Source organism: Odontomachus brunneus, unplaced genomic scaffold (genome assembly GCF_010583005.1).
Source record: "Odontomachus brunneus isolate Ranch 3 - 2012 unplaced genomic scaffold, Obru_v1 Obru_scaffold_058, whole genome shotgun sequence".
Lineage (NCBI taxonomy): Eukaryota > Metazoa > Arthropoda > Insecta > Hymenoptera > Formicidae > Odontomachus > Odontomachus brunneus.
In genome coordinates this window covers 1,124,622-1,140,315 of record NW_022639508.1, presented here as the reverse complement: position 1 = coordinate 1,140,315, position 15,694 = coordinate 1,124,622, and the positions used below count along the sequence as shown (strand labels likewise).

The 15,694-nt window shown below is 46.3% G+C and overlaps 1 protein-coding gene across 4 annotated transcripts in view; it reads left to right on the top strand.

Moving 5' to 3' along the window:
* The window catches only part of LOC116845827 (protein vestigial), a 56,223-nt gene extending 40,981 nt beyond the window's left edge, over positions 1-15,242 (top strand). The window contains exons 4-6 of one of the 4 annotated variants that reach the window (XM_032818964.1): positions 1,959-2,082; positions 3,956-4,186; positions 14,387-15,242. In XM_032818964.1, the coding sequence (XP_032674855.1) occupies positions 1,959-2,082; positions 3,956-4,186; positions 14,387-14,531 (500 nt within the window). In that variant the 3' untranslated portion in view covers positions 14,532-15,242. The remainder of the gene's footprint in view (positions 1-1,958; positions 2,083-3,955; positions 4,187-14,386) is intronic. The other 3 variants (XM_032818965.1, XM_032818967.1, XM_032818966.1) reach the window with 3 other exon arrangements.
* Positions 15,243-15,694: the final 452 nt, after the last annotated feature.

Below are 15,694 nucleotides of genomic sequence, written 5' to 3'. Positions count from 1 at the left end.
ACAAAATGCAAGGTGTCGCGCGACATAACTGCGAAGAATTCTCCTCAACGAATCAAGGATCATTCGATAAATTCACATCGTTTCTCTTCCCAGCGATTAAGGTAACAGTCCCAGTTAAGAATCGAGCCCCAATTTCGGATCAAACTTGGCTTGTCAACGTACTGGAAAAGTACATATCATAAACACCCAGAGAAAATGCTTTTATATTCTTTAGTTCTTTTAATTATATAATTATACAATTATATTCTAAGGCTATATTTACATCCTCAAGATTAAAAAAGAATAAGAATTAAAAAAGAATATCTAAGATATCGATTGCTTTACGCTCCTTAGATTTATGAAACTGCTAGTTCATTGTGCTAGTAAGATTGTATACTATTATTCTATATGGACTAAAACAATATGGATTACCAATGTAGTAAATATGGACATTATTATTGATATAAAAATGAGACAATTAATACATAATCTGGATTTACGCACGTTTCTAATTATCGTCTTACAATTTAGAGTAAACTAATTCAAAGTCTAATAATTTTCGTCTTAAAATTGTATTGTTGGTTGCTTATATCGATATCACAGCAGCTCGTGTTAATGTTCGATCGACTTTATGTGAATGGTTACTCCAAGTACCTTAAGTGTGACCCATAATTAGGACCGTTACCTTATTTCACGTGGGATCATCGTCATTGCGACGTATCATGTGTGTTGTTAATCGCGCATTAGCATCATTCCAAACAATTAGGAGAGAGCGGTACCAGTCGGAGCGATCGCGGGACGAGGCTTTATTAAAATATTCCGTGTCGTTCCCACGGACGCGGGTCGCCTTCGGAGAGGATCTCGCTAAACGGGCAGGCAGAATCCCACGGGATCGAATCGGCGGAAGGCAGAAGGGCACCGCTCGGTTGTTTTACAAGCGGCCACTCCGAAGCCAGAAGCTTGTCGTGTATCCTCCCGCGATCCTCCCCGCGCTCCTCGCTCGCATCGGATTCCTCTTCTTTTCTTCCCTTTCCTTTTCCTTCCTTTTTCCCCTTTTTTTTCTTTTCCTTTTCTTCTCCCTTTTTTTCTTCTTCTTCTTCTTGCCCATCCCCGACCAATCAGGACGCGCGTCCGAAGGCTGGACCAACGCGAGGTCGACCACGCAGTCGAGCACGATTTATGCCTTCAATTCCCTCCCCGCGCGCACGATTTCATCTCCGGCTAAAGTCACTTCGATTATCTTCTAGGCGAGGCATACCGGCTGCTAATTTACTCCCGCCGTTACAAACTACGATGATTTAGCCGGCCGGTGACGTTATTTATTCCCGTTGCTCGAGACGAAGAGGTTTCTGGTGGAAGCACGGCCGCCTGGAATTTGTTTCCCCGAGGGTGACTGTCCACCGTCGTGGAACAGTCCACGGTGGGGTTTATCGGTGGAAATCATCACTCGGAGATCACCAGTCGGTGGCGCCAATGTTTATGGCTCTGTGCGTGTCCCAGAAGTCCCCCTTTTCTTTGACAACACGCGTACACGACGCTTCTTAATTATCCGCGATCTTGAACGTAGAAGTAGAGACGCGCGCGACGTTTACGACCGTAGGCGAGCCGTTCTCGAATCGGTATCTCGTCGGGCAGGCGCCAAAATGCGCGCGCTCGAGGAAGGGTTGGAATTGCAGGGACTAGCGACACGCAGGACCTTCCGGCCGTCCTGGATATTTTCTGGCAGCGAAATAAAAGTCTCGCGGGGAAAATAAAAAGGAAACGAGTGACACTACCCCACCCCTCTTTCTTTTTCTCTGTCTGTCTCTCTCACCCTCTTGCTCTCTCTCTTTCTCTCTCTCTCTCTCTCTCTCTCTCTCTCTCTCTCTCTCTCTTTCTGTCTCTGTCTCATTCTCGAGGATTTCTCGCAAGCGCGCGCGCGTTTTCTCGCACGGGCCATTAAAAGTGCGTCGCTGAAACTGTCTTCTTTTTTATTGCAGAAAATATCTCCCCCATGTCCATGAGGAACTTTCCCCCTTCCTTTTGGAATAGTCAGCATCCCGGTGATGTCTACGAGTACCCGACGGATCCGTGGCATCCGCATTACCCACAGTATCACCACAGGTCAGTGCTACCGATCGTTGTTGTTTTTCTGTTTTTTTCTATCTTTCTCTCTTTCTCTCTCTCTCTTTCTCTCGTTTCTCCGTTTTACATAAACAGCATAACTTCCCTCTCCCCTCACGCCCATTAATAGACATTCTTTACAATGTTGCGCGACGGAATATCGACGCGTTGTCCACGTTCCGTTGACTCTTAGACGCGCGTAAGCCAACTCCTCGTGATCGAGCAATCGCGTGTAACTCCACAGCACGCCGAGGATATAAAACCGGGTCCACATGCTGAGGATTTTTTCCAGCGTGCGCGCCATTAAACGCCACATAGCTCGGGCGTTAATTAGCGAGACGGGCAATACGTATTTTCTAAACGCGATCCTCAGTCACGTCGGATTAACTATTCGCTGTCTCGTTATTTCCTTTAATTTTGTTTTTTCACAACTCGGCTCCACACGCGGCAGCACACTCGTGGCTCACGCTTAACGTCGGGACGTACACATTGACACCTCGTATTCGCGATCCGCGCGATTTAACGCTCCGCCATCGTCGTACGATCGCGTCGTACGATTCCGCGTGTGTGATGTGATTAAAGGGGCGCGTCACGTGTCGACGTCGAAGTGTGGTGACGTTCTCAAAAAAATCGTAAAGTCCTAAAAGAGTTACACGCTGAACGCACGTGGGAACGCGCGGGGAGGGAAATTGAACGCGAGCGGGAGAGAAGACAGAAAAAAAGGGAACTCGCCGATACCTTTCGTCCTCTTCCTACGGCGACGGTGACAGACTCGTAATTTATACGACGGCCGCGGCCGGATCAGTGCTAAAGATCTCGGCGTTACCTGCTCCCGACGGTTTTCAGTATTTTTCACATGCTCGCGCTCTTCTTTTTCGCTTTTAAACCGCGTCGCTGTTCCTCTTATTCTTCTTCTTCTGCTGCATCGTCGTCTTCTTCTTCTTCTTCTTCTTCTTCTTCTTTCTCCATCGCTCTCTTTTTCTTCTTCCCTCTTACCTTTTCGGCTCACCCTTTTCGGACGTACCGTCGAAAACATTAACAACGCGAAGGTTCTTAGTTCTCACGTAGACTCAGTCGAGTGCCCGCGATAAAATCTATACCAACTATCATGAATATTACGTTACATTGCGCGTCTTACCGCGATCTTTACTAATCGTATTCGATTAAATCGCAATTGAAGTAATTATGCGGAACGCTCAAGAATGCGGCGTACACGACGCAACGCGTTTTGCGAGCCCATAGGTGGTCCCAAGGCCCAAAGGATAGCCTTTGTACCTGTACTTTCTAAACTATTTCGTAATCTTCCTATTTTCATCACTTTTCCACCAAGTGTCAGATACGTCTATCTACTTCATTTTATCAACTTTCCGCGTGTAATCTTTATTTTTTGAACATACAGCGCAATCTGGATCTGTCAAATCCGAGCAACGTTGAACTTCTATCGTGTTAAAAATTCATATTTTCAGACACATTTTTTTCCAGAGATAAACCTCAGCTACAAGGGTAGCGCTATAACAGTACAGCAGTAAAATCAAAATCTGCAAAAAGATGCTTTGAATATTTCCCTTCACGAAAGTTAGTGAGTGATCGAATATTCGGGTCTCATCAATTCATCGTTGTGTACAGAGGGTTAAATGTAGACAGGACAATTTGGCCCTATAGCCAAACGCAATAGAAGTCATAGAACGCCTTGTAAGAAGTAATCATGCGGCACGCTCCGCATGATTACTTCTTACAAGGAAATACCTTGTCATCGATTTCAATGATCGCGTGTGCAAAAGTCGCATTTCCGCGAGATGAGGCGCCCCTTTCGCGCGCCTCCCAGACTCGTCCTTCGCAATTTTCACCCTGGAACGCGTATCGAATCCCTCAGGGCGGTGCACGAGTACCACCACCATAATATGGCGGCGGCGGCGAGCTACGGGGGTCTTCTTCTGGGTGGTGCACGCGGCCTCGGACATCACACGTCTCACCACGCGGCGCATCACGCGCACGCCGCGGCGACCTACAAGGAGTGGACGTCGGCGACGCCGTCGCAGTCCCTCGTCGATGCATCCTCGGCGCCGCCTTATCCTCACGGCCACTACGCACCCCTCTCCGGTAAGTAAGTAGACTTTTCCATGTTTGGTTTCGTCAACGACGAATGCGCACCGGAGCGGATCTATTTCGGGAGCGCGTTTGAGCATTTATTTAGATCGGTTCGGGTCTCAACGAGAGGGAGAGAGAGTGAGAGAGAGTGTGTGTAAGAGAGAGAGAGAGAGAGAGAGAGAGAGAGAGAGAGAGAGAGAGAGAGAGAGAGAGAAAGCAAGAGAGAAGAATCAGCACGCGAACGCGCGATAGTTTGTCGATGTCGGGCATTTTGGGCGAACCGATCGCGAAAATCGCCGCGTTCGCATTCAGGACGCGAAGAACAGCGAATAACATAATCATTCGTCGTTGGAGAAACCGACCGCGGCAACGACACATCGCCGTCGCCGACGGCGCCGCTATTCCTGATTTATCGCGTCCTCGCGGGGCGCATTGCTTCATCCGGTATACTCGTATACGGGTCCCGTCGGCGTATCGACTCTGCATCAAAGGTCCTGCCGTGTCCTGACTGTGTCGAACGACAGGACGAGCTCGGCCCGGCCGGCGGAATGGCGCGCAGGTAGCGCAAGAAAGATCGGTCGGTCCCTCAGATGCTCGCAATTAATAAGGGCTTAATGGGAGCCGCGATCCATACGGCCTCCTTCGCCGTTCACCCACCGAAATCGTCCACAGCGCAAAAAGCCGCGGACTCGCCCGCAAAACATCTCGCTCCTGCCGCGTCCTCAGGATCCTGCCGTCGCCGCCGCCGCCACCGCCGCCAGCCGAGTGTCTGTTCCTTGAACACGCCGCTCCTCCCCGTAAATTATGCCAGATAGAAGGATAGCGTTAAATTATGCGCCATAGAAAAGTGACATTTCACGATCCCGCGCGGGATCTTTTTGCCGCGGAGAAAATTCGCCGAGGAATTTGATCGCGGCCGATGAGCTGTCGGCGGAAATTCACTTTCGGCGATTTCGAATCTTGCGAAAGAAGGTACGATAAGGTGACGTCACGGTGCGGATTATCCGTGAACGGATGTTAATGTGCATATGAGAAAAGAGGATAATTATGTGCAAATTGGATCATTACTTGGGGGACACACAAGTGCGAAAACGCGATACAGTTTATTCAGCGGCGCAGAATGAGTCCGCATTTCTCGCATAACTCGATGGAAGTACATTTTACATTTTGATCCCTTTTTTTCCTTCCTTTTCTCTTCATTTCAACGAATCGCGCGTCGGATCGTTCATTTCGCGGCAAAAGTGACAGAAATCCGGTTGTGCGTTGCTGCACCCCCATGGGATGCAGCTGCAGCAAGCCGTGAAAAACCACGCCCATCGTGATTACAGAGACCACTCCCATCTCTCTGCACCCTAATACAACTTTCATGCCCTTCGTTCACCCTTGATGCAGTCGCACAATTTCACGTATGGTCTCCTTGCAATTTTCGACAACGTGTCGACGAACGGGCGACACATTGGATATAAAGAAGATGAGAGAAAGGCGCTCTGACACGCTGGAATTCTCATTACTTTTGTTTTCGTAAATTCGTTTTCACACACAAGCAGCTCTCACCTTCACCTTCATCACCATCCTCTACGGCTTTGCGATTCCCATAAAAGTCACTTAAATTGTATCCTTTTTTTATTAAGTTAATTGATTTGTCTATCATAATTGATCCTCGTCTTGGATACCGTAAATTTTATATATTTCTAGAGAAGAGCAATTTTTTTCTTTCTTAATTTTGGCAAGCAAGTTTGTTGCGGATTTTACGTAGCGAGACGAAAACCGGTGACTAAAATCTACTTTTATGTGAATTCTCAGTCCTTCCAAGTCCTATTTAACTTTCTCGACTACTAAGATTCTATCCTGCCTGAATTCCATTCTCCTTAGACGAAAGGCATGGCTGCCGAGCGTGGAAACAGTGACATCCATCCCGAGAAGAGGGGAGAGGAGGTTCTAGTATCGATTTTGTACCCTCACTTTACCATACAGCGAGGCCAAGCATCGTGCCGCAAAATGAATCCCGACCCTCTGCCATCCCTCTTGCTGTTCCCGCTTATCCGTGCGGCAGAACGTCTAACGCGATGAAAATAAAAGCCACGAGTCCGATACATTACGTTTGTAAATAGAGGATACGTATGCGCGCGGGTAAACAATTTTGCAGAAAGAATTGACGATAACAAAAGCGTCTCGCAAACCAAAGGGACACGCTCGTGCAAACGAGAACTAAAAGCTCCAGTCTCTCGTTCTCTCATCGTTATTGCTCGCGCACGAATTAACATCGACAATATTTTTACCTTTAAGTTGGAGTGATTGGATTTTTCAAGTTGGCACACGAACGAAAACTCGCGGATAGATATCGTCAAGTTTCCGCTGTTCGCAGAGGAACGCGTACTTCAATTATTATCAACTGCGAGGACAAACTTCGGCTTACGAGTTAAGAACTTGGCGGAAGCTCGCACTGAAGGATCAAGGGACTCGCGAAGAGTGATGGAGGATGAGACGAGCGGTCGGGTCGGACGAGGGGTAACTCGAAGTCGCCGAAGTGTCTTTAAATTTAAGTGCCGCCATTACGGCGCTCCGCTTCGCTCCGCAAACCGATTAGGCTCGCTGCGCGCACGATGGCTGCACCCGGTAATTATATAATTGCGCGAAATTAACTCGGACCGCATAAATCGGCCGCCGTTTACGCGGCGATTAAGAGAAATAAATCGCAATTACCGAGTGACGCGTACGCGTTTCAACATGGCAATGCCTCCGCGGGACGCACGTGTGTTAACGCCGCTTTTATTTCGCGGCCTATCGTTCCCTTAGCTCGCCCGTGAGAAGCCGTCCCGTCAACCTCGTCCTCGGAAAAACAGATCAGACACTGTCGATTTCCGTCGAGCGAGAGAAAACACCAATTATCAAACTCGAGTCGTTTGCAAGTGATCAAAATTCGGCTTGAGGAATCCGCTAGAAATCGGACCACGCGTCAATTTATACTTCAATTTCATGGTCAATGGTGATGTTTGAACGTTTGCAACATGGTAAACGTATGGAAAGCGTAAGTTTGACTAATCCAATATTTGTTGTTATATATCGGATCTAACAAAGGGATCAGGGAGTTAATCATGAATCTTTTCCCCTAACGTAAACTTGTGAAAAATGAACATTTCTATACAGAGAGAACCATTTCTACACAGAGAGATTTGGTTGAATCAAATAAACACTTCTTTGGAATAGTCCAAACGAATTTTTTTATTGATCGAACAAAATTTTGTTTGACGCAACAAAAATATTTGGACTATTCCAAAGAAACATTTGTTTGATTCAATAAATCGTTCTCTCGGTGTATATGCTTTTATATTAGAAAATTTTCACTTCTCTAGAGGAAAAGATTCGTGATTAACCAGCTGGAAACGTCTCCCACTTTAATGACGCTTACACTGAGAGGCAAATGTTTGATATTTGAAACTATAGTCGCATAGGGAAACAATTACTATGCATTATAGTCGAGGAGATTATCGTTTTATTAAAGTATATTGTAATGTTAAACTGAGAAAAATTTCTGGTAATAATTATCCAGCCTGTGTTATAATTATTACATTTAGTGAAATAGTATCAACTAAATATAAGAAATGAACATTACTATATGAAAGTTAATGTTACTAACAATTTTGTAATTATTACCAAACATTTGGTAACATTTACCATATTGATTACTATTTACCAAATGGTATGGTAAAACGCATTTGGTAAGTATTACCAAGCTTTTTTTTTCAATGTAGTGATAATAATCTTACGTGCAAGAGTCACTGCCCTGAAAGAAAAATATAGTTGCTTTCGGCGTCAACTATACTTTTTTATGATTTTAACCAGAAAAATAATTAGAAAAACCATCTTTCTAATAACACTTACTAAAACAGTGGTTCTTCTAATCGTTTTTGTGGTTAAAATCACAAAAGCGTATAGTTGACGCCAAAGGCAACTATATTTTTCTCTCAGTGTGCTACCATTTTCATGTTAGAGCAACCGAAAGATAGTTTCTCTCGGTGTAGATAAGACCAAAATAAGAGACGCGTGTTCCTTGTCCTCTTGCACATTTTGCGATCGAGAGAATCTCGCGGAGCTATGCGAAGCGGCGCGTACAAGCGGGGCTGACGCAACACGCGTGCATCCACTTGCAGCGCGCGAGTAGAACCAGCGCGGGTCGCGTATGTGTCTACTTCGCGGGGCAGACGTAACGCGTCTGCATCTACTTGCAACGCCCCGGCGGGGCGGACACTGCGCGTCTGCATCTACTTGTAGCCGTGTGTGAGGGCACGTTGAGAAATACGTTAAAAATGACGTTAGAAGCGAGGAAACGCATGCCTAAAATTCTCGCAAGATACGCTGAAGAAAAAGGACATGCATACAAGGTGACGGTTGCGATTGCGATTGAGCACACTTGTAAAGTGTTCCTTAAATTTTCTTCCTGTTCCAACAATCAATAAATAAAATCCACGTGACATGCGATATTTCTTTTCAGCCTATCTTTCCTCGCGATTTTGTCACGTTAATTTCGTAGGTATTTATTGATTGTTAGAGCAAAAGAAGAGTTTCCAGGATATTTTACAAATGTGCCCGGTCGATCACAGGTATCATTTTGTGGACATAACCTTTTGTCTCGATGTATTCCAAGAATTTTGGGGCATACGTTTTCTCGCTCTTCTAATGTCATTAATCGAAATGGCCGCGACGAAGGCACAGGAATCTTAACACATAATTATAGATCAAATGCCATGAAATTTTTGTGTTAAATATTTTCTCGTATATTTCGCGGCTTCAATAATATTTGCTCGTAATCCAATACACAGAATTGGTCTCGGGAGATTGTTTTAATCTGTAAATATGCGAGAGGGAGAGCATTTATGAAACAATATGTTTCTTATTTTTGACTTCTCTGCAATGTATCCGAGGCTTGTCAAAACACGGTGACCTCTACGGCCTTCCCTTGTGAGTAGAGCCGGAAAAATCCGTGACTGAGATCTAGGCAATTCACGACGCGAGAATTGAATCTACGGAATTCAAGATACAGTTTGAGAGCTGCGGAACGATAACCCGTTAAACCAGCTGCATGCTGCAAAGTCATCATTAATTTACTTGCAGAGAGCAGATCGACAAATTCCGATACCGCGCGCGGAGAATTATTTATTCGCCACATGCAACTCCGATCTGCACTTTGGTTTTAAGATAAATTAGCTCGACTCCTCTCTATCTCCTCTTCCTCCTACGAAAGATTAATCGCCTTTACGATGAAAATAGCGTCGTATGAAAAATAGCAACGCGTATTACTACCGATTAGCTTCAGGACATGCCGCGAAATGAATTATTTATCCGCGCTGCAATTCTAGTTCGCGGTCTGGTTTTCAGCTGAACAAACTCGACATTCTCGTCGTTCTGACAAATGAACCGCATTCGAGAAGCCGCGAACCCGTAGTAGAATCTGAAGGAGCTATGCCTTTAAATCATGTAGCAGCCGAGACACCGGGTTCCACGGAATGCGGAATGTTAAAATGTCATGAGATCTATCGTTGATCTACCGTGAAACTAGAATTCGAGCTTTCTTGAACTGGCCTCGGGAGACTGTAGAGTCAAGGTGGTCATAGCGATCGAGGCGGCTAATGACCGATCACATGATTTAAGAAAACTTAGCATCACAGCAACAAGCATTTAAGAAAACTTAGGATCACAGAATCCACGGTCTCTAGGATCTATGAGGCCCGGAATCGATCCAGAAACCCGAGAATTTTCAGATATAACTTGGGATTTGAGGGGATTAAGGGTCGTAATAAATTTCTTTTCGGGTCTAGGGCATTCTTCATAGAACATTCTCGCGCGGCATAATCTGTCGGTGCTCCCGTAGCTTTCTGGCACGCGCCTTGAAAATGGCGTCGTACAATGACGTCATGTAATTCACCGTTGTACGAGAAGAAGGGAAAAGAGAGAGAGAGAGAGAGAGAGAGAGAGAGAGAGAGAGAGAAAGAGAAAGAGTATGTGTGTGTGTGAGTACGAGAGAGAGAGAGAGACTCGCACCAGCCGGGGATGGTCAGTCATTCTCGATTGGTCAGCTTGCAAACGGAGGGAGTGGTCGGGCCGGCTGGTTATATCGATCTCTTGAACTCGGCTGCTTCGCCAGGAACGAAGCGAAGCAGACGAGTCGCCGCATTGGCGAATACGAGAGAGATTCAAGAGAGTCCTCTTCGTTCTCTTCGCGTCGTGGATCCTTTTTAATCTTCCGCCCCGGGATCTTGGAATTCTCGATACTTCGCGCAGATCCTTTGCATTCCCGGACTCCACATTCGTAGAATGTGGAACGTAAGATGTAGGTTTCTAGGTTTCGCAGGGATTACTACTCTAAGCCTACGATTCTGGTTTCCAGATATTAATATTTCGCGATTTCGGCTCAGAAAATACGAAATTCCGACGATCCGGAGCCTCGGTATCCCGCCGATTATTCTACCTTCACTCACTCGTTTCTTTGTGCCTGCCGTGTGTAAAACGATGGCCTCTCCTGCGCCACCGCTTACAGGATGCGCCATAGACAACGGCATCGAAATTAAATTAAATCGGACACCCTCGCCCTCGAAAAAGCGAGAACTCGACCCTCGCTGCTATCCCTTCACCAACGGGGATGCGCGCATAGACGGGCATTGTGATGACCCTTATCAATGGGGGGAGGGGAAGGGTCAGACCCTTCGCCGGCTGGAATCCAATATACTTGAACTCGCTGTAAGCCCGACTGACCCCCCCTCTTGAACTCGTATGCACCGATGAGCGACTATTAATTACAAATTAAACCTCGCAAATCTTTCGGATCATCGACGTGCGCCCGACGCAATATTGCACACGTCGAGCCAGCCACTTTTCTCCCTGACGCATCCCCTCTCGATTAAAATCGATAGTTCAACTGCTTCAATGAAAGCAGCAAATGAACCCTTCGATGCCTCTTCGGCTCGAAACGTACGATAAGAGTCGTCGTTGCGAAAGGAAATTTTCTTGCGAAAATATTAGATCCCGAATTCTCAACATCACTCGATCTATTTTGCAATGTTTGACAGTGGCCGTAGTTGAGGGGATTAAACCTGACGAGCATCGCGCTCCACCCCCGGCAAATCTCTCTCTCTAAAATTTCACGCTGGAATTACGGCGGATCTCACGTCCCGCGTCTTACCGCAAACACCAGAGGACGACCAGAGGGGTAATACGGCAAACATCGGGCAATATTGCTCGGGTTATTCGACACACAATTTACCAAGCCACCCTTTGCCCCCTCGCCATTTGGCCCGAGCAACCCCGAGTATCGTATCGGCTTCGCGTGTTCGCCGACGAAAACGCGTGTACGCGGTTCGCATAAATCGTCCCGGCTGGTGACACTTATGGCGCATTACCCGACATTCGCGGTGCCGCAGGACGTATTGAATTAGGACGTCCTCCCACGAGGATTATACGCCGGCGTTTCTGTCCGGGATTTCCGCGCGTAGGATTAACGACACGCAGGGGTCACGGTGGCCGATTATCGCGACAGATTCTTCCCGTCGACAATGGGAAATGGGTGAGATTTCGCGAGATAAGATTGCGGCGGATCGACCCGTTAGCTCCTCCTTGCCACTGACGAAATGACGTTAGGTATCGCGCTAATATCAATTGATATCGTTCACTTCGTCAGCCCTCGCAATTTCGGCGAGGAGACGGGGATTCGGTCGCGCGAAATCGCGCGCCGCGTTTGTCATATTCCTAAGAATATGCGCGACGGAGATGTTGCCGTTTGAAACCTCAAACGCACACAAATCAGCGAATACAAAGTTACGGACGGACGCACCTGTTATGAATGTTCCAGCATTCAATATCGCGATATCAAAGAGCACCGGGAGATCCAAGGAATTCCCTTTAGTCCTTCCGACAAAGAAGCGAGGCGTACAAACTCCGAGGAAACCGGCTCGACGAAACGTTCCGCCGGAAATTGCCGACAATTCCTTCGCTTTCGCGCGACGCTAAAAATTCAATCGCGCGCAACAACATCGCGTATAACAACGCGGGGGAGTCGCGAGGATATGATAATTTTGAATTTCAATCGAGAGGAAACTCGTAAAGCTCACGCCGTGCCGTCTTTCGGTTTATCTCTCGATCAAGTCAATCAATTATCGCGTTCAACTTGTGTAGCACAACCGATCGCGTTCCGATCATTACGAGGAAGAAAAAGATAACATCTTCGCGACCTGAAGGCCCGTGTTAATAACTTGAAACTTGTCTCACGTGAGAGATATTCAGATTGTAATTTAGAACTGGATCTGAGTCTCTCAGTTAAGTCATATGATATACATGACATTATATTAGAAATGGGCGAATCAAAGATTTTTAATGTCGAATTAAATCGATGAGATTTCATCTGAATCGAATCAAATCGTTAAAAGAATTTTTAATTAACATAATCATTGAATTTAACATGAAAATAGTGATTTCAGTATGAGAGAGATAACATTGATCATGTGAAATCAATTCATTTTATAAGGTAAGAGATATATAATATTTATATAGTCGGTAAACGTGTATGGAATATAATTCCAGCCTTGAAAGCTGCGCAACGACACATATCAATCCGACAGTTATCGGCAAGAGGTTATCTAGAAGCCATTATCTTCTTTTAATATTTTTGAAGAAAATCTTAATGTATAACAAACTTTTCAAGTCATACTAATTCCCATAAAGCTGAATGTCTTTAATAGTTCTTCGTAATGCTAATGTGCGCGATCCATATTTCGAATATTTTTGAAATTTTCGAATTATTTGGATTCAAATCACAAGGATTCGAATTTGAACCGAATCGAATTTCACTTGATTCGATTCGATTCAAATTTGAATAGTTCGCACATCTCTACATTGTATTTCTGATCGTGATTCAGCTGAAAAAACTAACTCTAAATTCAAAACTGAGTATCTTACCTGCAACCTGACCAAATTTCAAGTAACAAGACTGTTAATACAAGCCTAAGTATCTCTTACGTAATGCGTTCCTTGCCTAAGAAGAATTTGGCGTGTTCACTTTACGTAATTGATCACCTTTGCGTTTTTGAGCGCAACGGGCGATCTGTTGCGACTATTTTCGGAAACTGTTTTCCTTCCCGTCCCTCGACGTCTTCCTCGTTCATTTTCCAACTCAATGACTCTCGATCAAATAATACTTCGCGTTCCACGCGACGTCGACTATCGCCTAGTCGCACACACGATCGGCTCTTTTGTGTTCGCGCTCGTGCACGTGTGTGCGCTCTCCTGCGCCAGCATGGCGACGCATCGCGGGTCGCACGTTACTGACTTTGAAGCAGGTAGATACGTCCACGTGCCGACACGTGCGTGCCGGTAGACACAAGCTCAATCTCCCGTACATCACGTGCCGGGGATCCACGAGACGTCGATCTGTTGCGCGATATAATCGAGCGCGCCTCTCGCTCTCTCGATGCGATCGGGAAATATTAAAGGAGAAATTGCGAGGGCGGCGGAGAGGCCGCGCCTACGAGCTTAATAGCTCGTAATAGCGCAGTGGCTTAATTGAAACAGTGGTGCGATGCATCAGAAGAGTAATGTCGACGCCGACATGTCGACGTCATGCTCGCGCGATTTTATTCAAATGATCGAGGAACAATTGGCCCGGACAACGGTGCCTGAGACCAAGTCCGCTTCGTAAAATTGAACGATTAGATGACGGATTGTGCCGCACGATCCAGCATCCAGCGCATCCTCGCCCCTCCCTCCTCAGACCACTCTAAGGACTCTGTATCGGCGACGATGATCTGGCGGTTCACCCTTCGGTATATCGAGATAAGAGATAATAAATTCGGCCGCAAGGAACATGAGATCTTAACTGGCCGCTCTCGTGACATCGGGCCCATCTGTCTATTCGTTCGTCCGTTCGCTCGTCCGCCCGTTCGTCCGTTTGTCCGTTCGTGTTGCTCAGCGGGTGCCATCACCAGTTCTGCACCCTCGCATCCGTCATAACGTTGTCTCCTCCTTTTATTACGCGACACGACGCCGATAAATAATTCCCGTGCAACGACAGGAGAGACGTCTCGGCTAAGGGAGGCGCTGCGAAACAGCTGATCGCGCTCTCGTGTAACGCTCACTTGGGATCTTGCGGGCGAGTCGCGGATCTTCCTTGTAGCACAGGAAGCGGTATGGTGCGCGCGCCTAACAACACTTGTTCTGTTCCGTGTTGCAGGACTCGAGTCCCAGGTGCAGGACTCCAAGGACCTCTACTGGTTCTAGGATCGAATGTTGGAGATCAGCAGGAGGAGTACGGCTTTCTTAAATTCGGACGACGACTGAACGATGTTCGTATGTCGATTAGTGAAAACGCTCGTTAACGCGATCAAGTCGTTGAGAACAAGAGAGAGAGAGAGAGAGAGAGAGAGAGCGAGAAAGAGAGAGGGGAATTTTGTTGAGCAAACACGACGGCGTCTCGTCGTCGAGCGCCCGTCGTTGTCGTGTACATAGTGTTACCTACGTCTCTTAAGGGTCTACTATTAGCGTAAACTCAGATAGTATTAGACGAATACTTGCGCGCACTATTACCTTCATAGTGACTGCTATCCGACGTTAAGAGGATTCAGCCGTGAGCACGCGGCCGAGAATCGTCTTCGGCTGGTACAATAGCGTAGTGCGATTTAGACCGTCTCGGAAGGCACCCCTGAGTTTCCCAAATAATCGGTAAGTGTTCTCGGTTTCCTCGCGAAGCGCGCGTGTGATCTTAGATCAACGAATCGATCGATGTGACGAATTGAGATCGGTGAACGAACGACCAAAACGATCAATCCTCCAACCAGAGGTTTCGAGGAGTTGAGGTTCGGCAAAATGGGAATCGAGACACCATGCGGAGAATTATTTGGCAAATTTAGCTGCCGACTTAAGTAAAGTATTTATTGACCAATGATCTTGCCATATATATATAAATATTATATATATATAATTATTATTATTATTATATATTAATTATTATTAATGTATCATAAACAATGGGCGCCGCAAATATTCTGAAGTCCCCCCGGTTAGTAAAATTAAAATAGTTATTACCCGACGAGTCAGCTATTTTTTGCACTCCCGGCTTAAGCACCTTTCGCACTTCTTATCCGCCCCCACCCCATCTTGAATCTCCCCCCCCCTCCGCTACGTCATCGCTTAGCATTTATTCGGTGCTATCGTGCCACCATATGGTCGCTCACCCTTAGCACACAGCAGCCGTCTCTCTCATGTTATCGCTGATTGTTAAATAAACAATTCGCATACCATATCGTCGCTTCTTCCATTCAACGTCCGTAATTGATGTTCTCATCGTTCCGAATTATCCTCGACTTTCACTTCGTGTCCTCCGATCTTGAGTAATTTCTTGAGTTATCGAGTGTGATTATCGGCGTCGCGTGATAATGAAATAATATCTCATTGTGTGTCGCCTTCCTGTTCAGTTGTTCCTCCCTTCTAACCTGCCCGAGTCGAAATTTTGCTCCTACTTTCGACCTCAGTGTCTCATTTA